Raw genomic sequence first — 24,225 nt, 5'->3', positions numbered from 1 at the left:
TGTGTGGCGAGGTGGCGATGGGAATGAATAAAGGCAGACAGTGTGAATTGTGTGCATGGGTATATATGTATGTGTATATATATGTGTACATTGAGATGTATAGGTATGTATATTTGCGTGTGTGGACGTGTATGTATATACATTGTGTATGGGGGTGAGTTGGGCCATTTCTTTCGTCTGTTTCCTTGCGCTACCTCGCAAACGCGGGAGACAGCGACAAAGTAAAAAAAAAAAAAGTATATATATATATATATATATATATATATATATATATATATATATATATATATATCGTAAATTGCGTGCAATACAAACAGCCAGTTTAAATATGGAATAATTTCCGGTGAAAGAGGTAAAAAATAGTATGAAAAATTTACTTTTATCAAGGAAAATAGAGTAGATTAGAAAGTTTTATACAACGATGAGTGACGTTTGAATTAAATGTGGTCATGTAGGTTTTTTCAATCAACAAGGTTACGTGATTTGTCTCAAGGCAATGATGGTGCCAACTGTATGAACTCCTGTAAATATATTGGTTAGCTGACAGTTTTCATTCTTTTGTAGATTATTCTTTGCCAGTTTACGTATTTTTGTAATAATTTTGTCTTGCTTCATTTTACATAATTCAAAGAAAAAATAGGCAAATTCGACAATAGAAGTTCGAAGGGCTTACATCTGGCACAGCGCATTACATGCGCTTTCAGATCGCCAGTTTAATATTTTCATATTTATTCCCCACGATACATGTGGCATTGGTTCCCATATTTCGGGAGATACAAGATCAATAAATTACTGTTCTTAAAATGTTATACCACCTCTTATTTTGCTTTATTTCTGGCTGAGGAAATATTTGAAAATGAAGAAATGGCGGGAAACTAAAGCGGAGTGTGCCAAAGTCAGCCGACAGTGCAACTTACTCCCCATTATTTAAAGGGGTTTGGTTTTTTATTTCACATCTTCATACCGTAATGTGATGATATCATGAAAATCTTTCAATATAGTATGATGTGATAGACTTGACAGGTGTCTTGAACACTTGAACAGGCGAATGAGTCAGTGAAGTGTTATAACAATTATCAGATTTTCAAGTCTTAACCAGCAGTAATTACATCTGATAATCACAAGATATTAAGAAATATTTTAGATATAGTGTAATTAATGTAGTTCCTTGATCTGTCTAACTGTAAGTAGACCAATAGATGGCAATGAAACTAGCCTGACTGGTGCCGGGTCGCCACCCTCTGACCGTATATGCTCCCGCGGCGGCCATTGTTGTTTGGTAACCGAAGCAACACCCTACCCCACGCACACCCTTCACCTGTGTGTGTCCACCAGTAGCAGCAGGTAAGTTTTGTGTTAACCCAGCTATCAGATCTGAGTGAGCAGGGTATATGGCCATACCCGGCAGTGTTGTACAAAAGTTGTCAAGAACTTTACGTCATTAATGTTCGTTTCCTTGGGTAGATACCCGTCACAGTGTGGTGTGCCTCAAATTCTCCCAATATATAATGAACTGTAGCTTAACTTTTTGAGCAGGAGGAGGTATGTATAACCCTAGAACACAACTGTTCAACCAAAGGGTCGCAACGTCGTGTTCAACGGTCATATCCTCCTCCTCAAAAGGGGATCAAGTATGTATCATCATACTCGTCATGGCGCTGTCCTTGTAGCACCGCCAGGCGTATCTTTATCACCAAGTCTGATGTGTCCGGCCAGCCGCCCTGTGCCTTCTGTTATAACCATGTTGCCATACCTGTTGTGTTGCTGTATCGTCCATAGTTGACGTAGTATCCTTAAAACCTGTGTATTGCCAACATGAGGAATCCTCATGGAAATTCATCCTCATTAGGGACGAATTGCCATCCCCGGGATGGGAGACTGACCTATACTCGAGGGTGGCGTTGTCGAAGTAGACGAGGTCGTGGGTCGGGAACCGGTAGAGGTCACTGTAGATGATGCGGACGTCGTTGTAGAAGCGGTCGATGATGGAGTTGACCTTGTCCCTGGCGGCAAGTGAAGCAACGGTGAGTGACACATGAGGCACTCGTGAGTGACAAGTTATGAGTTAGTGAGTGACAAAGTGAGGGATGGTGGGTGGAAAGTGATGCACAAGTGAGGTGTATCAGTGAGTGATGAATGAGGTGTGAGTGAGTGAACTAAGAGACGAGAGAGAGAGAGAGAGAGAGAGAGAGAGAGAGAGAGAGAGAGAGAGAGAGACGCGAGGAACTGGTTAGGTACAAGTGACAAGCGAGAGACTGATGAGTGACAAATGAGGTACAAATGAGGGCCTGTTGAGTGGCAGGTCAGGCACAGTGAAAGGTTGGTGACTGACAAGTGGGAGACTTGTGAGGTACGAGTGAGGGGCTGGTGAGGGACAAGACAGACACTAGTGAGGTAAAAATATAGGGCTAATGAGTGACAAGGTAGACACTGATGAGTGACAAATGAGAGACTGGCCAGGTGCGGGTGAGGGAGCCACTAATGAGAAAAACTTGAACCAAACCTGGAGACTTGAGGCAAGTGTCTGAGGAAACCAGTGATACACGAGAGAGAAGCTCTTCCCGGCGGGTGACACCCTCCCTCCTCCCGCAGTAGTGACCCTCCCCCCCCTATTATGACCCGCACAACAACAACAGTCTCAAACAAAACCTTAAAACAAAAGGTTTACGTAACACTCCTACACAACCCGTGCAACAATAACCCCTCCCCCCTCACTCCCTGACATCATCTCTGGGGTAGTACTCACATGGGGGGGTGATATCATTATCATGGGCAGTAGGTGCAGGTGGTAGTGGTTGGGGTAGTAGTACTCACAGGGGGTAGTTTTGGTTGTAGGAGCAGTAGGTGCCGGTGGCTCCACATGCTGGTCGTGAGACCCTCACCAGGCCGGGCCGGAGGGAGGCGTGCACCACATCTGTTGGTGAAGTTCCTCGTCAGGTGGGATGGTTCCTCCTCCTCCTCCTCCTGCTAATACCCTGCTCAGACTGCTCCTGTCGTACTCATCCCTTACCCATGCCTCGTTCATACCATACCCATACTACTTCCATACCACACAATACCCATAACACCACGTCATGTCCATATTATTTCCGTACCGTGACCTTACCATCACCATACCATGTTCATACCATCATGCCATCCATGTTCATACCATCATGCCATCCATGTTCATACCATCATGCCATCCATGTTCATACCATCATGCCATCCATGTTCATACCATCATGCCATCCATGTTCATACCATCATGCCATCCATGTTCATACCATCATGCCATCCATGTTCATACCATCATGCCATCCATGTTCATACCACCATGCCATCCATGTTCATACCACCTTGCCATCCATGTTCATACCATCATGCCATCCATGTTCATACCATCATGCCATCCATGTTCATACCACCTTGCCATCCATGTTCATACCACCATGCCATCCATGTTCATACCATCATGCCATCCATGTTCATACCATCATGCCATCCATGTTCATACCATCATGCCATCCATGTTCATACCACCTTGCCATCCATGTTCATACCACCATGCCATCCATGTTCATACCACCATGTCATCCATGTTCATACCACCTTGCCTTGCACGTACCATATCCATCTCTGCCTCCACCACATATCCAGGTCGTGTTCGCCCAGTACTATTCCCACACTCGACACGTCCGCCCATGTTTATATATTCTTTTTTCAATCACTTGAACGCACCAGTAAGAAGCCTGGGTATGATGACTAGGCCTTCGACCAATCCTTTAAGGGTCAGGTTGCCATCAGGTCATGCTCAAAGGTCAGTATAATGAGTGTCAGTTCACCTACACATATCACCTGTTTTATCATATCATTCATTGTTGAGTGTGTCTTTCTAGACACCTTACACATAGATAGGTTGTTATCTCTAGTTTTAGTTACAGGGAAGCGTTTACATGTATTTATGTGTAGTAGCTTACCTGAGACGGGCAGAGGGGGCGCTGGTATGGGCACGCCCAGAGACACGCCCACTGGTCCGGGAATGGCGCCCACGGCTGCGCGGGAAAGAATATTGGAACCTGTCATTGGTGACGTCATGGCTTTCATGTCGTAAATGCGTCATGGGTAGTTGTTCCCTGAGGCTGTCATGTTGCTGTTTGTTGACACATACAACGTATTGTTTTAAGTGTCCTTAGTTGTTCTTGTTTTCTAGTACCACAGTATTCAAGGTTAACATTCTGTCCTTAGCTCTCATGTGTTCTTGATTGTTGTGATGTCCTTAGCTCTCAAGTGTTCTTGGTTGTCGTGATGTCCTTAGCTACCGCAGTGTGTGGTTGCCGCAGTTTCCTGTACTGTCACAAGGGCCTTGGCTATCACATTCTCCTTGGTTGCTGTGGCGACCTTGATGGTCACCGTTTCTTAGGTTGTTGTGTCTCGTTCTTGGTTGTCGCTGCCGTCCACTGTCACAAGGACCATGTCCGTGTGTGGTTGTTGTAGCATCCTTGCTCGTCAGTGTGTGGTTGTTGTAGCATCCTTGCTCGTCAGTGTGTGGTTGTTGTAGCATCCTTGCTCGTCAGTGTGTGGTTGTTGTAGCATCCTTGCTCGTCAGTGTGTGGTTGTTGTAGCATCCTTGCTCGTCAGTGTGTGGTTGTTGTAGCATCCTTGCTGGTCAGTGTGTGGTTGTTGTAGCATCCTTGCTCGTCAGTGTGTGGTTGTTGTAGCATCCTTGCTCGTCAGTGTGTGGTTGTTGTAGCATCCTTGCTCGTCAGTGTGTGGTTGTTGTAGCATCCTTGCTCGTCAGTGTGTGGTTGTTGTAGCATCCTTGCTCGTCAGTGTGTGGTTGTTTTAGCATCCTTGCTCGTCAGTGTGTGGTTGTTGTCAGTGTTTCCTCGTGTCGTCTGTGTCTTTACATGTGAGTGTGTGATGTGACTGTGTTGTGAGTCAGTTGTCTTCTGCGTTGTGAAACAGAACCCATTCAGATTCATAACAAAACATTCCACGACAATAGAGTATAGAAGTAGCACTTGTATACCGTGGGAAGCCCGAGGTTTGGTATATTACATTGTTTCCCCAGACTCTTTGTTGTGATGTAGAAAGATCCAGGCTATGGCTCACTCTCATGTTATACAAGTTTTAGTTTACTGCTGCAGTCAAGCAGTTCGTCATGCTGTACTTAATGGAGAATTTCCTTACCCATGTAAGTGGCATAAAGGTTTTTGCTTTTGGGGATTTCATATGCAACATATTCAAACCAAGAATTTCCACATGGAAGGTAGATCAAAAAATATCTAAAACTATTGTGGTCGGTATTATTTTTTTTAAAGCACAGAGCCTGAAGGTGAATGGTCAGTCATTTAGTCTTTATCCTCGGAAAGAACAGATGATGATAAGTAAAGCCAAACCTCGTATGGGTGGCAATCTTAGTGACAGTGCTGCCAAGAAGTTATACAGTCATACCGTCAAAGGTAGCAAGAGAAGAGCAGCCAACGTATGTGGCACGAAACTTTGCCTGATGAAGGGCGTGGCCATCTGCTTGTGTTAGCAGAGGGGAGGATGATTTACGTACATAAAGAGGGAGCAACCCACTTGCGTCTGAGACAGATAAGGAACGACTTCCTCTCTGTGGACAAGAAAGAAATATCTGCATACACGTAGAGAAAAGAACAGCCGTCTGATTACGTCTCAAGAAGTGGCAGGTATTCAGCTTACGCGTCAGGAAGGAAGGGGCCCTTTACCTACGTGTGAGGAAGGGAGGGGCCTTATATATACATACCTGTGAGGAAGGAAGTGGCCTTCTCCCTACGTGTGAGGAAGGGAGGAGCCCTATACATACGTACCTGTATGTGAGGAAGCGATGGGCCTCTACCTGCGTGTGAGGAGGGGAAGGGCCCTGTGCCTACGACTAAGGAAGAAAAGGTTCATTTCTTGACATCGTAGACAGTCATGGACGCTGGTACACGTAAGGATAAGATTAACTCTCTACTTACGTGATAGAATTGGAGGGACATTCCTTAAGGGCTGGAGAAGGAAGAAGCTGATTGTTTACATCTAAGGAAGGATATGATCAGACTATGAAAGTAAGGGAAGACTCGGCTCACGTCTGAGATAGGGAAGGACAGTAAGAGTCATATATTCATGGAAGGGGAGGGTGGTAAAGCTTCTAATTTATCTCTAAAGGAGGAGGGAATTTGTACACATTTTTAAGGAAGGAAGACCAACCATTCAAGCTGAAGAGGACATTTACTGAAGTTACGTCCAGTGAGGAGAACTGTTGATTCGTGTCTGAGGAAGGAAGAACCACGTACTTGCGTCTGAAGAAGGAGAGACCATCCTCCTACATCGAGGAGAGGGAGGAACCATATGTTTACGTCTGAGGAAGGGAGGAACTATTTACTTATGTCCGAGGAAATAAGCAAGTATTTACTTACGTGTGACGAAGTAAGGAACCATATGCTTAAGTCTTATAAAGGGAGAAACCATTTTCGTACGTCTAAAAAAGTGAGAAATCATCTACTTACGTGTGAGATAGGGAAGAACCATCTACTTACGCTTAAGAAAGGGTGGCCATTCATACTTACGTTATGGAATGGAGGGACTATGAACGTACGTCAGAGGAAACCACAGTCCATCGACTTATGTCGAAGAAAGGGAGGAGACGTCTACTTACGTCAGAGGGAGGGAGGGAGGAGACAGTACTTACGTCACAGGGAGGGGGGAAAACAATACTTACCTCCGACGACGGTCTGCTGCAGGAAGGGGAGGATCTTACTGGACCTCAGTAGGGGCGCCCGGTCTGTGCGGACGAGTGATGGACATGTGACTCAGAACACAATAATGTAAGAGGGAAATCCTGCAAGATATGTGTTATCTTATCTATTAACGGTGAGTGTAGTAATGTGTGGCAGTTGATGGCCACTTTACCGTGGGGTTAGCAAGTGCATGACACATACAGGAAGTACCTCGGGTGAGAGTGGATGTATGTGGGTCACTGCCTGGGGTTGTGTACAAGTGCTCACCTCATTACCGTGGCTTAACATAAGGTTATCAAAGTGTTAAGTGTTTTATAGGAAATATCCTCACAATATATTATAAAGGTTTCTCTTTCCCTCTATACAATTGAGATGCATTAAATCAATAAATGTATGAAATTGATGGAAATGTATAATTTTTCGTGATAAACAAAACACTGGATACTATTAGGAGACATCTTACTATACTAGCAGAAAGCCTTATTTATGATATTATTCTCTGGTTTCTACGTCTGGTAACTCTGTAAGTGCTACGTCATGTATTGGGAGACCGTTTTCGATGCTTGCTCGAGAAAAACGGAACATTAGTATGTGGTGGAGATGTAATCCAGTCTAAGATTAAAAAGATTATCTCAAAAGTATTAGAAGATGCTGCTGCACCTGGGAGGCCAGTGTCTGGTGCCTCTCCTCCTGTTACAAGCATCACAACCAACATTTACATGGAGGTGAATAAGCTACATGGCAGTTGAAACAATCGTGAGCTCGTAAAGGAAATCAGAAAATACTCTGCTTTTGTTGTTGTTAGTCGGACGAATGATCCATTCCCTGTAAATTAGTTTCTGAATGTATTGTTGAAACATACTACTGACGTATTAGCAGTAGCACAAAATATGGTATGGAAAATGCTCGGGTCAGGTTAGATCGTCCACGGTAGGATCGACTGCTGTTGACCGTGAGCTTGAAATGCTTTATTTATTAAAACTTTTATCCTAAGATTACCTAACATCTAAGAATGTTTTGTTTAGCGGTTAGTGGTTAGTAAATGAGGATGCTGGAGGAAAGTGACGACATAAGATCGTGTCTTGACAATGTCACATAATCCAGTTCTCGTGTACAACAGGAAAGTTTAGCAAGAGAGACATGTGAGGTGGTATGCATCTGGGTCTTCGGTGTGACAGTGTGTATAAGAAGGAGACATCCTCTCAGGTTGTTAGCTATTTCCTCCAGGATTTACGATAATGATGAAGGAGACGATCTGTTGATAGGTTCCCTCGGCGATGATCTACCAGAGGAACCAGTCATCCTCTCGTTGTACCTGGGGAGATCACCTTGATTATTAATAACCTAGCTAGGCTACGACATCCCAGCTGTGAATTATGATATGCTTACTATCTTAAGTTGTTAATGAACGGTAATCCAGTGAATAAATCTTATGTAACCATGGCAGAGTGTACGACCTGAGATCATCCTTTGAGCACGATGGTATGACCTTTAGGCATTATGGTGTGATCTTTTTTGACCTCAAAGATCATGCCATTTTTTCATGCTCGAGGGTACCGTCGTGCTCAGAAGGTCTGACACGAGATGACAGACACTTAGATGATCAAGAAATAAAAGCGGTAGAGTAAGTGTAAAGCGTCAGTCGACGGCTGGGCACATGTTGAGGAACATTCCACCGTGGGTGGCGTCGTACAAGTCTCGCCCATCGTGTCACAGATGGTGTTGAAAAGGTCAGGTGCTGGACGTAATACACTGTCCCTCAGTCCCTGGCCCGTGGGTTGAAGGAGGCCCACGATGGTGCTCTGCTGGTCCATGTTGGTACTCTGCCGACCCACGATGGTGCTCTGCCAACCCACGGTGGTGCTCTGCCAACCCACGCTGGTGCTCTGCCAACCCACGGTGGTGCTCTGCCAACCCACGGTGGTGTTTTGCCGACCCACGCTGGTGCTCTGCCAACCTCCGCTGGTGCTCTGCCGACCTACGTTCTTATAGTGATATGTAATGACTTATTTCGTGACTTGGATTCGCAACAGTCTTACCACGACACGACCTGTCTGATTCTTGGTTGTGAGGATAGCGAGGGAAGGCCAGCCGTGTGTTGATGGGGCAGTACTACAACTGTTGTACTGTGGTTACATCGTGCTGACTGTGACAGTGGAGATGTACATGACTGTATGATCCTGAGTAGTTGTCTTTATGAATGGTAGATATGGTACAGTGGTGGTGTAGTAGTGTTCTAAATGACAGTGATATCCTCGTGATGGTAGCAGTAGCTTAATGGTAATGGAATAGTGGTTGTGTGAAGGTGGTCCTGCCATGCTAGTGTAGTTCTGGTGTAGTAATGTGGTATTTTTTCTTTCATGTTGAAGGCTTCAGTCAAGGACTAAAGTCCACATCAAGGCCGGGCCTTAACTGAAATGTAGAGAAAATTATGAAAGAAAAAAAGAGACATGGAAAAATATTTACAAATTTTGGAGAAAGTGAAACCCTGTCTTTTATAACGTGCCAGGTCACAGATATTGAGAAAGACACGAAAAGTTAGAGAGTTCCAAAGCTTCCAAGTGTAGGGAAAGAAACAGTCACGAAAACGACCCACTCTTGAGTTACCAACGGCCACACAGTAATCACGTGACGCAGCAGCTTACTGAGTATTGCATGGTCTAGCTAATGGTGGGGGGTACACAAGCAGCCACCTCTCGGGAGCAAAAACCGGAGTAATACCTATAGAAGAAAGTGAACCAACATTGCGGCGAAGGGCAAGCCGTTCAAGTTTTGAAGATGGCCTAGGACAATTTATACGTCTGACCGCTTTCGACTCAACTCTGTCAAGTAAGGATACAGAGCTAGAACGAACCACTCCAGTTGTGAGCGCAGTAACACCATACAAGGACGGATCATTCTCTGGTATAAACAGAGCAAATTTTCAGAAGAAAAGAAATTTCGACATTTAGACAGGACTCCCAGCTTCTTAGAGGCAGACTTAGCTATTTCCGTTGAGTGGGCTTTCCAAGAAAGAGTGAATGTTACAGTAATGCCAAGTATGTTCATTGAGTCAAGAGGTGGATTTACAGAACCGTCAAATAAGAGACGAGTGTTGTAAGTTTTCAATAAAGAGATGGGTAGAAACTGGATCTTGGAGGCATTAAACAGATTTCGTCTTCACCACTGAGATATCCTGTCCAAGGCTGAGTTTATTGAGGAAGTTGTGTAGAAACGAGATGCAGATTGATTGAGAGAGGAGGGAGCAGAATTCAAGGATGTTGAAAAATGAGGTGTTGAGTCGTCAGCGTATAAGTGCTCTTGGCTATTTGTGGGAGAGGAAATCGTTGATACGAAAGAGAAAAAAGTGTAGAAGACAGGACGGTACCTTGAAGGACACCGCTGTTGATGGAAAAAGGTGGAGAGGCTGATTCATCAACAACCACTGAGATAAATCGGCCGGAGAGGAAGCTAGATGTGAGGGAGCAGAGAGAAGGAGGGAAACCAAAAGGGGGAAGCTTAGATACGAGACCCCGATGCCACACCCTGTTAAAAGCTCTGTATATGTCAAGGGCAACTACACAGGATTACCCAAAATCTTTCAGGGATGATGACCAGACGTCAGAAAGATAGAAAAGAATATCACCAGTGGATCTCGTCTAACGGTAACCATACTGGTGATCAGAAAGAAGATTGTGAGATTCAAAATGTCTAAAGATATGAGAGCTGAGGAGGGATTCAAAGACTTTTAAATTGGTAGATGTCAAAGCAACAAGACGATAGTTAGAGGAATTAGAACGTTCACTCTTCTTAAGGATGGAATGTACCAACACATAGTTCCAAGAAGAAGGAAAAGTTCTTGTTTTCAACTAGAAACGGAACAAATGAACAAGCACAGTTGCAAGTGCAGAGGCACACTTTTTAAGTACACGGGGATGGTTGCTTGTGTTTAGAGAAAAGCGCTTTCGGACTGTCCGAAGATTGCGGGAAGGGACATAGGATTAGTAGGAAAACCATCAGGGGGTGAAGGAATGGTAGAATCATCCAAGATGGAGTTAGAGAAATGGGAACCAAAGACAGTTACTTTGTGTGTATGGGAGAGACAGCTATAGTACCGTCAGAGCGGAAAAGTGAGGGAAAGGTAGAGCGACAGAAGTTGTTAGTGATGTCCCTAGCTAAAAATCAGAATAGGAAAAGGAGAGGTTATCGCTCATCCATTAGATAAAGGAACTCTCTGCCTCAGGGATAACGTGCTTGCAAAGATTGGTGGCAATGATAAATCTAAATGGGAGTCGGAGGAAGGAGAGTTTTCCCCAGCCCGATATGTCTGATCCCTTAAGGGCCTGAGCAGCCTCAGATCAAGAACAGTTGAACCATGGATTGGATGAAAAGGACGTCTTGGAGGAAGAGGGGATAAATGCTTCCATTCACGTAAGAATAGTCTACTCTATGTGTTGAGTGGAGACGGAAGTGTCTCCACATAAGAGAGAGTAATTTACCTAAGGAAACTCAGTAAAGAATTTTCGTAAGTTTTTCCAGTCAGCTTTGTTGAGGTGCCAATATGTACGCTTAGAAGAGGCCGCTGGAGGGGGAGAAGCCGTTAAGATAAAGACATTTATGAATGTGTAATCAGATGAACCAGTTGGGGGCCAGATTGTGCACATTTCACTGGAATGGATTAGAGATGAAATATAGATCCAGAATAATAGGAGAGTGGTCACGGCGGTCTGGAATATGGGTAGGCTGGGAGACGATTTGCTCTAGATCTCATTGAGAATTGAGAACGTGAGGGCTTCAGTCCCGCCACCATCCGCATTGGAGGAATTCAGCCATTCCTTGTGATGAATGATGGAATGCCTTACGTAGAGGATCTCGGCTTGCGGGTAAGAGGATACAAGAATTTAGGAGTTTAGATAGTCGAAGAAAAAGATGATTTTTTTATTTTTTTTAGAATTAGGGGAGCAATAGGCGAAACAGAGGCCAAGTGTAGTAGTTGCAAAACAGATCTAAAACCACATAAAACCAAAATTTGGGGACTCAAGGTTCTCAAGGCGTGCAACAGGTGCGTTGATGTTGGAATAAGCACAAACAAAACATTTGAAACGGAATCGTGAATGGAGGTTATGGTTGGGTATAAGAAAGGGGCTAGTGAGAAAATCATTAGGCAACAGGGCTTCAGAGAAAATTAAGGTATTAGGAGAGGTACTAGATAGACGTTCAACACAAGAGAGATTACTAAAGAGACCGCGAGTGTTGGTAGAGAGGAAGGTAAAGAGGAAGGTTTACCGGAGAGGGACGGGCCGGCACTACCACAGCCAGAACCCTCCCTCTCCTTGGCAGTAGAGTCAGGCGGAAACCTGGAGAGTCTTAACACCCCATGACGCTGGAGACTTCAGGTAATAAGTTTGTTGGACTCTATCATGATGATATTTAAAAACGATTGATCAGATAGAAAGTGGCAAGAGTACTTACGTGAAGGAAATAAGTGAGGCTTTTGAGTAGGTGCATGGCACTTGTAAGGAGAAGATAAGGGGATTGGCCGGGTTGTTCCATTTTGATAAGAGAGACAGTAAGACCAGCAATGCTAACCTGGAGAGTGTGAGATGGTTCCGGACACCGCTATAACTCTCCTCAGTCAGGACGGTGGTACCAGCCTGGGCGGCTGCTGTCAACAGCTTACTACCTGATAGATTGCTTCAATGGTAGGAGACGGGATGATCCTCGAGTTAGCTGGAGTATTGTGGGGGGCTAATACACTAACCAGAGCCCTTCCTCTCGCTGGAAGTAGAGTCACACAAGAAAGAATATCTACAACCCACCACCGCACACACACACACACACACACACACACACACACACACACACACACACATACACACACACACACACACACACACACACACACACACACACACATACACACACAGGTATCGCATCCTTCCACTGTTCTCAGCTTAGCCACCTTGTGCACGACGGTGCGACCCCAGAGCACGACGAGATGACTAGATGTAAGTGAGATGCTATCATGGTAGTGTAGTTCTGGTGTGGTAATGCGGTAGCGATGGTGGAGGTGTGGTAGGAGTGTGGTGGTACGACTAGATGGTGGCCGGGTCTCCTTCGCCAGAGGCCACATGAGAGGACCCTCACTGGCTCAGTGAACTGGGCAAGTGTATGGCCTGGGAAGCTGTCCTCCCTGTGTGCGATGGAAAGAATTCAGTTTGAGTCTGATGAATGAACGAAAAAAAATTATTTCACGTGATGATACAATCCGTCGAGCGACCCCCTCGGGAAGCGTTCAACGCCTCCACCACACACCTGATGCTGGAGGTGTTGCTTGCTGTTATGTGGTCATCCTACATAGTTTCGTATCAAGGAAGGAAGGAGGAATATAAACCAGTTAGTTGGTGGAGTTTCGGACGACCGGAGAGCGGCAGACAATGGCGGCGGATGTTACATCAGAAGATCAGAGCAGAGAGGGAAAGTCGGGATGTTCTGGTGGTGCGGGAGTCCCAACAGCGGTCAGGAAGGACGTGCATTCGACTCTCCTTGACCTTTTGACACATTAAGACTCGGCAGTTTCTCTTATGTCCTCATCTCTCCGTCCGTCACCACACACACACACACACACACACACACACACACACACCTACCTGACAGCATCCTTGAAGAAATATGCGTCGGAATGTTTCATATCTGTCAACGTCCTGACACACTGTATAATTAGGTTCTGTTGTGGTGCTGTGACGTCAGACTGTGGGGGGGGGGGGGATGTGAGGGATATGTGCAGACAATATACCCAGAATGACGGGAAGACTTTGCGCAGGACGAGGCGTTCTGACTGTTACTGTGGAGCTGATGCCAGACACTTCTAGACGACACAGGAGGGACAGTTAGTATGTGAGGCATGGGACCTGGTTGTCCTGACGTGGTGCACGGAACGTGTGTGTGTGTGTGTGTGTGTGTGTGTGTGTGTGTAATATCTATGTTCACCTGTTTGTACAGCAAGAGAGAGGGTTTCGCGTCCACGGGGTTCGATCTCCTAAACTTCCTTTACCAATGACGAGATTTACGACTGTGATGGCTAACGTTAGCTCAGCTCACCCACCGCGTTAGAGTTCAGACACCGTGGGAGAGTTCAGACACCGTGGGAGAGTTCAGACACCGCGGGAGAGTTCAGACACCGTGGGAGAGTTCAGACACCGCGGGAGAGTTCAGACACCGTGGGAGAGTTCAAAGTTGAGGCTTGAAGTTCGACTCGTGTGAGGCGGACGTTGACGAGGATCATCATCATATGTAAAATGGAGAGAGTGAAGTTGTGGACAATGTAGGCAACCTACGTTTTTATTTCTTTCTTTGTTATAGTGAGCAAGATGACACGAGCAAAACATTGTCGCGCAATCACTGGCCATCTTGGGTGAATGGAATAAAGTGAGAGAAAGTTGAATTCAGTCAGAGCTCTGCAGGGGTTTATAGGAAGACGAAAAGGCCAAAGAAAGGGAAGAATTCCACAGCCTAGCTGTTCGAGGGAAGGAAGTATGTTAATGGCCACTCCTCAAGTGGCTGGTCTCCTCACAGAAACTGTGGGAAGCAGCAGCCAAATGCGTGCCTCTGGTCCAACCCTCTAGGGACGAAGACACGTGTAGACAACTCACAAGAACAGCGGTCAACATACTACCTGTACAACGAAGAGAAAGCAACAACATGGTGACATGCAGAAAGGGGTGGTTGAAGAAGGTGATGTTAGGAAAACGTAACACGCTACTTCACAGAGAAGTGCAGGACAACCACCATATGACCAACGTCTTTGTTATTACAGGGTTGAATTGTGGTTGTTTTGTAGCTGAACTGAGGGAAAGAATGGCTCACAGATAGAGATATGGGACGATATTGTGTTTTAGAATGATTGAATCTAACAAGGTTTATGTTATGTAATTCTCACGTGCTGCAGAGATGCAAATTGAGAGAGGATGTAAGTTCTGCACGAGAAGAAGAATGAGCATTAGAAGAAGGAATGGGATGGGGTAGGGGAGTTCAAGTATGTATAGTGAAATCGTCATCATAAGAATTAATAGGGATAGATGAGAGATCCCTGATAGAGGGAAGAAAGAGAATAGACGATTGTACAGAACCTGAAGGAGCACCATTGTTGATAAGAAAAGGTTGGGTCGTCGCTCCATCAACGACTATTGCAGTGGTAGAACCAGAGAGGAAGTTGTATATTAAGGAACAGAGATAAGCGGAAAAACAGAGGTAAGAGAATGTAGAAAGTAAAGATTTATGCCTTACTGTCAAATGCTTTGGTGATGTCGAGGGTTAAGACAAAAGTCTCAGCCAAACAAAACCTTGAGAGAAGAGGACCAGAAGTGAGCCACATGGGAGAGCAGAACTATAGTAGACTTACCGCTGTGACTGCCGTACTGGCGGTCAGAGAGAAAGGGAAGAAATTCTATGTTAGAGAAAGTGAGAGTTAAGAGGAGTCTCAGAGACTGCACGAGTGAGAACAATGGCGCGATAGTTGGAATGGTTAGAACGAACTCCATTCTAAGAGGTGGGGCTGCACGTAGGTGTTTGTGCTTCCCAAAAAAGAGAAAAAGTCTGAGTTTTTTAGACAGAGGTGAAACAAGCAAGCCAAAATTCTGAGTCAGCTTACAGGCACAATCCTTTAAGCCGTCTGGGCCATACGCTTTGTCCACCTGTAGCTGGGAGAGTATATGTAGGACCTTGTGTGAGGATGATACAGATGGCGGAGGTTCTGTGAGAGGAGATGAGGGCAGAAGATAGAGGCAAAGTCATCCAAAGTTGAATTGGGGGAAAATAAAGTTCACAAAAAGTGGCTTTATCAGTAGAAGGGTCAGCTGTAAACTGACTAGGTCGACAAAGATGGGTGGAAAGTTGAACAAGAGAAGTATTGGCGATGTATTTGGTTCAGGACCAAAAAGATACGTCAGTAGAAGAAAAAGTCAAATCACCAAACATTCTTTTTATGCAGGTGTGTTTGACCTTAAGAACAGCTTTGCAGTGATCCTGAAAAGAAATAAGAGCTTAGTGGGGTTCAGGGGAAGGAAGAAGTTTCATGGTATGGAATGTGGTTGGCTCTGTCCATCATGCGACAGACAGAAAAGCAGGAGTAAGTAAATCATGATTAGAGGGAGAAAGTTTTAGTAGAGGATGGGACGCAGGACTCCATCCCGGCCCAGAGTACTTCCGTGTTCAGCACAACACGAGGCATCCTGGCCAGTGAAGCAGCACCTGTCCCAGGGAAAGTCAGTAGAGCAGCCACGCAGGGATGACGGACGTGTTCCACCAAAGTGCCAAAGTTGGCTTTTCAAGAAGTTTGGGGGAGAGGATGTGGGCGTGCCCAGTGAGAGGATACATACAGTCGTGGTAGCAGGACCTTAAGAGAGCAGAAATGCTATCTGGAACTCCTGTTGGATGTTTGATCATCTCCTGCGGATGGTTGAGAAGGGAAAATGACATGATCTGGGCTCTGCCAGAGTCACCCCAGGCAGAACCAAACCAGCCCTTGTGGTATGTGTTGAACTCCTACGCACAAAGGATTGTAGCATAGTGGATGTGAAGGAAACCATGCTTCGTGGCAGGAAGTCAAATAGTCGAAGATTCGAATATAACTGAAGGAACAGGGAGGGAGGGGAATTTACCAAATGATAACAGGAAAGTTACAGAAGGTCGAGAAATTCTGAGCCACGTAAGTGATATCAAAGCTAGGAGACTCGATCTTCCCGAGGCGTGGGACGTGAGTCTTTGTAACACAGTAGGTACAAACACCATCCTTGAGGCGGAAACAATGGTAGAGATTAAAGCTAGAGATCTGATGGTATACTTGGGGTGCAGCCTTGGACCTTCGGGTTTCAGGGAGAAAATCAAGAAAGGAAGTGGCCAAATGGTGTTGTAATGAAGGGAGGTTAGGACTGAGGCAGCAGTTGTTGCAGAAATGAATAGAGAAAGAGCAAGGTCTGGGAGCTGCGTCTGGAAGGATGTAGTCGGCCGAGGAAGCCTTGGGAACCATCCAGCCCCTCTTGACCGGCGGTGTCTTTCAAATATGGCACTGGAAAATCTGACTTAGAATATATCATGATTTTCAATAAAAAGGAAGGAAAACATGGAGTGGAGAGCAAAAGGTTGGGTTGTATGAGTTATGTACCAACAAGTGTTGTTTTTGAAACAGATGGATCGTGGGTTTGCGGGCTGGAGGCCAGCAGCCCTCGTGTGGGTGAGGAAGAAAGTAGAATCCAGCCACCCGGGCCGGCCAGGGAGGTGGGGTACGTGACAGACAGTACAGTGATACTTCACTGTGTCGTCATCACTAACCCTTCCGACACAGAGGCAGTAGTGATGCCTGTCACCAGCAGCTAGATGCTATCTGTTACTAGTCCGTGTACGTGTGATACCAACCTGGGCCAGGAAGAGAACTTGATAGCCACTGAAGTGCTGGCTCATTGCACCGCCCTCATGAACCCTTGCAATATGCAGGCGGTGGTGCCCCCATGGTCGGTGTTGCCTAACGCCTGTGTGATTACCGTGTGTGTGTGTGTGTGTGTGTGTGTGTGTGTGTGTGCTCAGGGGAGAGAGTTTTACACTCCTGTTGCCCCGTCTCTCAACCTTGTATATATGGACCATGTTTTGACTCCTACACACACACACACACACACACACACACACACACACACACACACACACATACAAAACGTAAGTCAGGTGCCCATTTACTGACCTGCACAGAGGGGAGGATGAACACCTGGGTTGAGTGTGGGCCGACTGCCGCGCCAATGAATCTGATCCATTCGAACCCGCCTTCGGGCTAGCTCGTTATGGCTCATTGTCAGTAACGCTGAGCACTAGAACACGGAGGCCCGTGTGTGACTGTGTAAGGTCGGAGAAAAAAATGAGATTTGACTCTCCAGGAGCGAACTGGCTCATCTGGTAACATTGTAGACGTGTGACGAGCGGCTGCCACCTGATGCCACAGTGCCTGACGCCCCTGTTGGGGTCACCAGATGGGCCAGTCAGCCCCTGAAGGTCCAAGGATGAGGTTAAAGGAGCCGCCGAGGCCGAGGTCGAATACACCATTGAGACGGAGAACCTGGGAAGTGGGTGAAATGTGGGGGAATACGAGGTTCATTATCGGGACACAACACAGGGTTGTGCAGACGGGTAAGTGGGGCATGACGTGGACGGGAACGGTAAGGGGAATGAAGGAGGAGAGAGAGAGAGAGAGAGAGAGAGAGAGAGAGAGAGAGAGAGAGAGAGAGAGAGAGAGAGAGAGAGACTGTAGTTATAAGTAAATTGATCTCCATGGTGTAGCGGTTAGCGTTCTTGACCATGGCGCATTCACGGGCCGCCCAGGCTGAAGCGCATAGCTTCCAATACTGGGTGAGGCAGTCGGTCCACAGTCAACCCAGCAGTTCATCCACCCGTAGAGGCTGTTCGGGTCGATAAAATGTGTACCTGGCTCAGGCTAGGATATATATATATATATATGTATATATATATATATATATATATATATATATATATATATATATATATATATATATATATATAGAGAGAGAGAGAGAGAGAGAGAGAGAGAGAGAGAGAGAGAGAGAGAAAATTTAATGAGATGGCTTTGATTAGGGCCTCAAACCGTTTCCGCTAACATAAAAAGAAATATATATATATATATATATATATATATATATATATATATATATATATATATATATATATATATATATATATATATATATATATATATATATATATGGGAGGACTTAGTTGTTGATTTGATGAAGGTCAATATAAGTCCAGAGGTGATGAAAGTGTGAGGAGGAGCAGGAGAGAGGAGGGTGTGTGGCCCCCAGCTAGCATCCGGGCACCGCTCGTGTTGTGATGGACGAAGATCTATAATGACCTGACCAGTGGAGGTCAGTGGCCACCGTGGGGAAATGGGACAGGGGTACAAAGGTCACACCCATATAACACAGGTGCGGTTAACGCTGGTGACCTATGACGGACGATCCACAGTGACCCATGATGGATGGTCCACGGTTGCTTAATAATAATTTGGTGAGGAACGAACCTTGGGTGAAGCGCGCAACACATCAGTGTCATTATCAACGTGCGATGCGTCGTTTGCTGCCTCGGGACTGATAACTTTCCTGCGGTGTAAAAGTACAATCGCTGGAAGGACACGTCTGCTCGTCCTCCGGCCGGAAGTTTAAAGTTATATCATTGCTTTATTTCCTACGACGGACTAAGTTTGGAGAACCCGGAAGACACTGGCAGCAAGAGAAGGAGAGACGATTTGCAGGCTGCGTGGTAGCTGCTGGAGATGACGTGGACGTCATACAAGGAGAGGCCAATAGTAAAGATGTAAACACCTGCCAAGAACATACAAACTTTGAAGATAAGGATCACTTTGCCCTCATGACCCTGTGCTGACTTATGCCTTAGAAACTTGGCCCTGTAAAGTGTACAGTTTCAGCAAATATTTTGTGAAGGTATGAAGATAACTGTTGCTAGGGACACGGAAGAAATGATACTAAATGGCGAGTACGAGGGACGGGACTGGGGTCTGGACGTCCTGCCTATGTAAGTGGAATGAGAAACATTTGTTTCCATGTGATTAAATACCTGCTTCTCTGTTACGAACAGTGTTGGCTGAGTTGCTACCGCTCCTGTCTGTCACGTGTGGTGGAGGGACAAATCCTTCCAGTAGAGGCCAGTAAATGTACCATATAAGTGCGCGTTGTTCAAGCACAATTTCACGTACATATAACTAATTCTGACAAGGAATATTGGTGAAACGTTGCTACCGGTGACTGTGTACCTAACGGGAAACAGCCAGAGAGATGCAGTTGTGTATGTGTATAGGGCGAGGAGAGGGGTAGTTTATTCTGGGCACTGATGGCCGGGTGGTGAGTGTACCTTGGCGGAGGTTATGTTGGAGTAGGGATGGTAACTGACACAACAGCTAAAGTATAGAGTTTCATCCAGTTGTGTGGACACAATCGTCTTCCTCAGTGGACTGGGCAAGGAATACAGATCAGTGACGCACCCAGTGAAGGTCACGTTTATATTGTCCCACCGCTCATAAAGCTTGATGTGCAGACGACTATCCAATACAGAAACACGACAAAATGCAAACTTATCTAACCTTCCCCAAAGATAAGAACGGGAGTGTGTATAGCATTCCTTGTTAAGTTTGTGACAGGTTTGACCTGGTCTGACCGGGAAAGACTTGGAAACAAGGATTAACTAGCATAAGTATAGTGTCAGAAGTGGTCAACACAATGTGCTGTGTTTCATCATAAAGCCTCTTTTGACCACCATACAGACAGGGGGAACTCTTCTACCATTCCACTGAAATACGAATTGTGTTCTGGAAACAAACGTCGTGGACGCTTCTCTAATAATAAGTTCATTGGAAAAAAAAGTACTTCATGTTACGGATTTTTTAGATAAGTGAATGATGGATCTGTTGGGTGAAGCGCTTAAAGAGGTAGTGTTAGGAACAGACGAGGAAAGGCTACATTCGCTCACATCCAGTCTCTGGCTGTCATGCGTAATGCAACGAAATCATAGTCCCCTACCGACAACCAGACCCCACAGACCCGTCCGTGGTTCTCCCTGGCTTTTTCACATGCCCTGGTTCAGTCCATTGACAGCACATCGCCCCCTGTATACTATATTACTCTAATTCACTTTATCCCGTGCATGCCTTAACCCTCCTGCTCTTTCAGGCCCCGAACTCTCAAAAACATTTTTACTCCATCCTTCAATCTCCGATTTCATCTGCCCTTTCTTCTCATCTCCTCCACTTCTGACTCACATATCCTCTTTGTGAACCTCCCTCACTTGCTGTCTCCATATGTTCAAACCATTTGGGATTTGCTGGACTCACCCTACATGTGGTTGTGCCGCGAGTGAAAAGCCACCTTCACCGAAATTGTGTTATCTTTAATGGACCAGAGGAAGGATAATTTCTTCGAGAAAATTCTCACACCAAAGGAGTCCAGCATTTCCCTGGTGTTCATTGTAGCGCAGCCTTGAAGACGCAGAAGCCCCGTAAACAGGGCCTTGGGGCGATAACATTAATTGGAAATGACACTAAAGATGGTGACAAAATCTGCTGATGACGGAGGAGGAAGAGAGGAGAGCAGGTGATGTCAGGCGTGGTGAGGCCGCTAGGGACGAGGTGACCTGGACACGTCGGGAAATATGAGAGAAGCCCTACCGACCTGTGAGGAGGGGATATGTAGGGAGTTAGAGGTGGTCGTCATCCCAGGTTGAGGTGATAGAACAGCGCCGGAAGATCTTCACTTCTTTATGGCCGATGCAACATAGGCAGCATCATAAAAGGCAACCAAGAAGTATGAAGGATGTCACTGCAAACATTTTATAGCCAGGAAATGTAATTGGATACATCTTGGTGATCATCATCTCCCAGTGTAGTGTGGTGTATGTCGTCCTGAAACATTATGGTGACTGGTGAAGCTTAAAGGAGAACTCATGTTATCATAGTCATGTTACTCCAAGAAGACGAAACATTAGGCTATGGAAATTGTACCCTTACTGACTTGGACATCTTGGTGAAGTATTTCTGTAAGTATGTGACTGACCTTTCTTAACCTGGTCTTCCCCGGTCTCCTCCTGGTCCAGGTCGATCTTGGCTGGCTGAGTGTGGGTGGTGTCCTCGGTCCTGTCCTGAGGGTCCCCGTGGATGGCCACACCCCACGCCACCAGCAGGATCATCTGTACCACAACACGCACCTGCCGGGAGCAAGAAGATTATGGCGCAGGTTACACATCCGCTAGGTGAGTGTTCACTCCTGACACTACCCTATAATGAGGCAAGAGGCAGCACACTGGCAACCTCACAAGATTCACCCAGTCTGGTACAGACTACATCTGTTAGCCCTCGTATTTCATCCAGAATCAGACTCCTGGAGTCAACTGGTCCCTAGATACGTCTGCGATTCCATATAGTAATCAGACCTGAGTATGACATTACCAACCTCCAGATACCTTATCACGTCTACTCTTGATCGGCCAATGGAACCTCATCTAAGCGGTTACTGGTTACCTTGGGAGGGGATATGATAAAAGTTTAGGGACAGCAGAAAATCTCCCTGGTTTTCACAGACCCACTCGAGTGAAAGCAAGTGCACAACTGATGAGCGTTAGACATCTATAAGTAAATCATCATAAATCGTAAGTCAGCTTGTCATCATACACAAGAAAGACAGATGTTTACGATCATGAAACACCAACAAAATTTATTGTTTCTTTCACCGCCGTATCTTACTTCCTCTGGCATACCGTTATGTACATGGGTGGAGATACATGGGCGGTTAGATGACTGGACCAGTAGATGGATGGTTCAATAGATATAAATGGAAGGTTGATTGGGTTAACCACACAGAGAGATAGCCATGACATGTGTGAACTATTTGTTGAGTGGAACACTCAGGTAGGTTAACTTGGGATCATTGATAAGTCTGAGTAGACTAAATACCACTCTTTAGCATGGTAGGTGTGTGGGGTTCTCTGGTTAGCGCATCTTGCTCCGTCAAAGTTAATTCTGAAATTCTTCAATAAATCTCACGGAAGATTCTCAAGTCTCTCGTATAAATCAACGACCCGTCAGGAGGACCACAGAAAGTTCTCTGAGATACACATACATAATGTGAAGAGCGTCATGAGTGATATTCGTACATCTGTTGACACTTGTTTAGCATAACAGTGAGGTAAAAATTTGAAGGGAGTTTCATACGAACAGTTTCTTTCCTCCATTACCACTGGAGATAATGAGATTGTTTATCATTTGCTCAGAGTAATTTTTTTGTTCAAGTCATAGTAAGCGCATAAGAGAGATCGTTATGATAAACAATCAGCGAGGGAGTTGATAAAGGTGATGTTGGTCAAGTGGTGTGCGTGAGGGAGTGGAACGAGTCCACCACATTCCCCAGGAGACGCTCCTGCACCTCACGCCACACTTCTCCTCATACCTCGTCAAAAAAAAAAAAAAAAAAAAAGGAAATAGCGACCTTCAGGGAGACGTAAGAGTTTTCAAAATACTTCATGATTTCATCAGCATGCAACCAACAACATGGTCAGTCCGGTTGCGAAGTCACGATAATGTCTTCACGTTGGATACAAACACAGCGGAAATAAGAGTGAGGATGGTATAAAAAGATGGTAGATAATTTCTTCATCATCAGTAGTTACACAACACCTGCTGGGGTCAACTAACGTAGGAAAATGTTGAGCGAGTAGTCAGTATATTATCAAGGCCAGTATTGTTATTACATTTAAAGTATTACTTAACAATTATGTTAATTACATCAATTATCTGTAAACAACTCTCTTTGTTTAAGAATGATAGTATGATATACAGGTACTGCAGCTTCGTTTTTTTTTTTTTTATAACAGTTTAGGGACTAAAATCCTTCTTTCCTTGATTATTCGACGACTGAAGTTAGTATTTTGTTTTCATACATTCCGATGGAATTTCCAAGTCTGCATATCCCCACACTACACGATGTTCCATCATTATTATCCTGCCGGCTGATATGCCAGAGAGGGTGGTGTACGGGGAAGAGCCTACACCTTTACTGTCTCTTTCTGTTCAAATTACAAACGTAGATTACCATTACTGTCTTCCAGCCGACAGCCTCTATAACCATCAGATGCTGTACAGATCTTATCTTTCTTCTTGTATATTTCCACGTTCCTCACACTACCCTCCTCTTCATACCTCAAACTAACCTTCTCATGGCTCATGCTATCTTCATCTCATACCTCACACTGCCTTTCTCATGTTTCACGCAACCCGTACCCTCGTACCTCACATTTTCCTGCACCACACACTTCGCTCCACCTCACATTTCCCTCCGCCACAACCAACCCTTTCACTCCGTGTAACTGTTTACTTCATACTTCCGGCTTTCCTTCACCTGGCACTCCCGCCACTATATCTTTTCCTTCACCTCATACATATTGAGACTCCTGTAGTGTTACTCTCTTGGCTTTACCACTACACCTGTGCCATCATCATCATCATCAACAGCACCACAACGTAAACAGAACCCCAGATGTGTTGAGGATATGATCATGCAAACGACCAAGTAACTAACCATGTCGACGTCCTGGACGTTGTTCTCAGCGTTGAAGATGCAAGAATCCAGCGGCCACAGTGTCCGTAAGTCGCTCCTGGCAGCCGTCCGAATATCTCAGCCTCCCACCAGCTCTCAGACACTACTGTCGTTCCAGGCTTCCAGACCTCCCTAAATCCCCGTCGGCTTGGACAAGAAACAAAGTGACGGGAGGAACTTTTTTTTTCATGTCGTTTTGCTTGGGTGCCGTCGTGGACGGCGCCGCCCATCATTGTTTCCTTAGTTAGGGCGGGAAACTGCCACCAGGAGACTTGCAGACCAAAGGGGATACGCGCCTTCCAGATTATGCTTCGTGGGATGGTTCCTCCGGTGCTTTTGTTGGGCTGGTGACAAAAATAAAT

The 24,225-nt window shown here is 45.5% G+C and overlaps 1 protein-coding gene across 3 annotated transcripts in view; it reads right to left on the bottom strand.

The window, feature by feature from the left end:
* Positions 1 to 23,996, bottom strand: part of LOC139754606 (neurotrophin 1-like) — a 32,316-nt gene extending 8,320 nt beyond the window's left edge. The window contains exons 1-6 of one of the 3 annotated variants that reach the window (XM_071672040.1): positions 23,846 to 23,995; positions 21,329 to 21,479; positions 6,710 to 6,772; positions 3,960 to 4,034; positions 2,815 to 2,914; positions 1,884 to 2,003 (exon numbers count right to left, since the gene is read on the bottom strand). In XM_071672040.1, the coding sequence (XP_071528141.1) occupies positions 1,884 to 2,003; positions 2,815 to 2,914; positions 3,960 to 4,034; positions 6,710 to 6,772; positions 21,329 to 21,479; positions 23,846 to 23,848 (512 nt within the window). In that variant the 5' untranslated portion in view covers positions 23,849 to 23,995. Of the gene's footprint in view, positions 1 to 1,883; positions 2,004 to 2,814; positions 2,915 to 3,959; positions 4,035 to 6,709; positions 6,773 to 21,328; positions 21,480 to 23,845 lie in introns of all 3 variants that reach the window. The other 2 variants (XM_071672042.1, XM_071672041.1) reach the window with 2 other exon arrangements.
* Positions 23,997 to 24,225: the final 229 nt, after the last annotated feature.

Source organism: Panulirus ornatus, chromosome 17 (assembly GCF_036320965.1).
Source record: "Panulirus ornatus isolate Po-2019 chromosome 17, ASM3632096v1, whole genome shotgun sequence".
NCBI classification, from domain to species: Eukaryota; Metazoa; Arthropoda; class Malacostraca; order Decapoda; family Palinuridae; genus Panulirus; species Panulirus ornatus.
The sequence above is the reverse complement of the archived record's forward strand: the minus strand, read 5'-3'. Positions and strand labels throughout refer to the sequence as shown.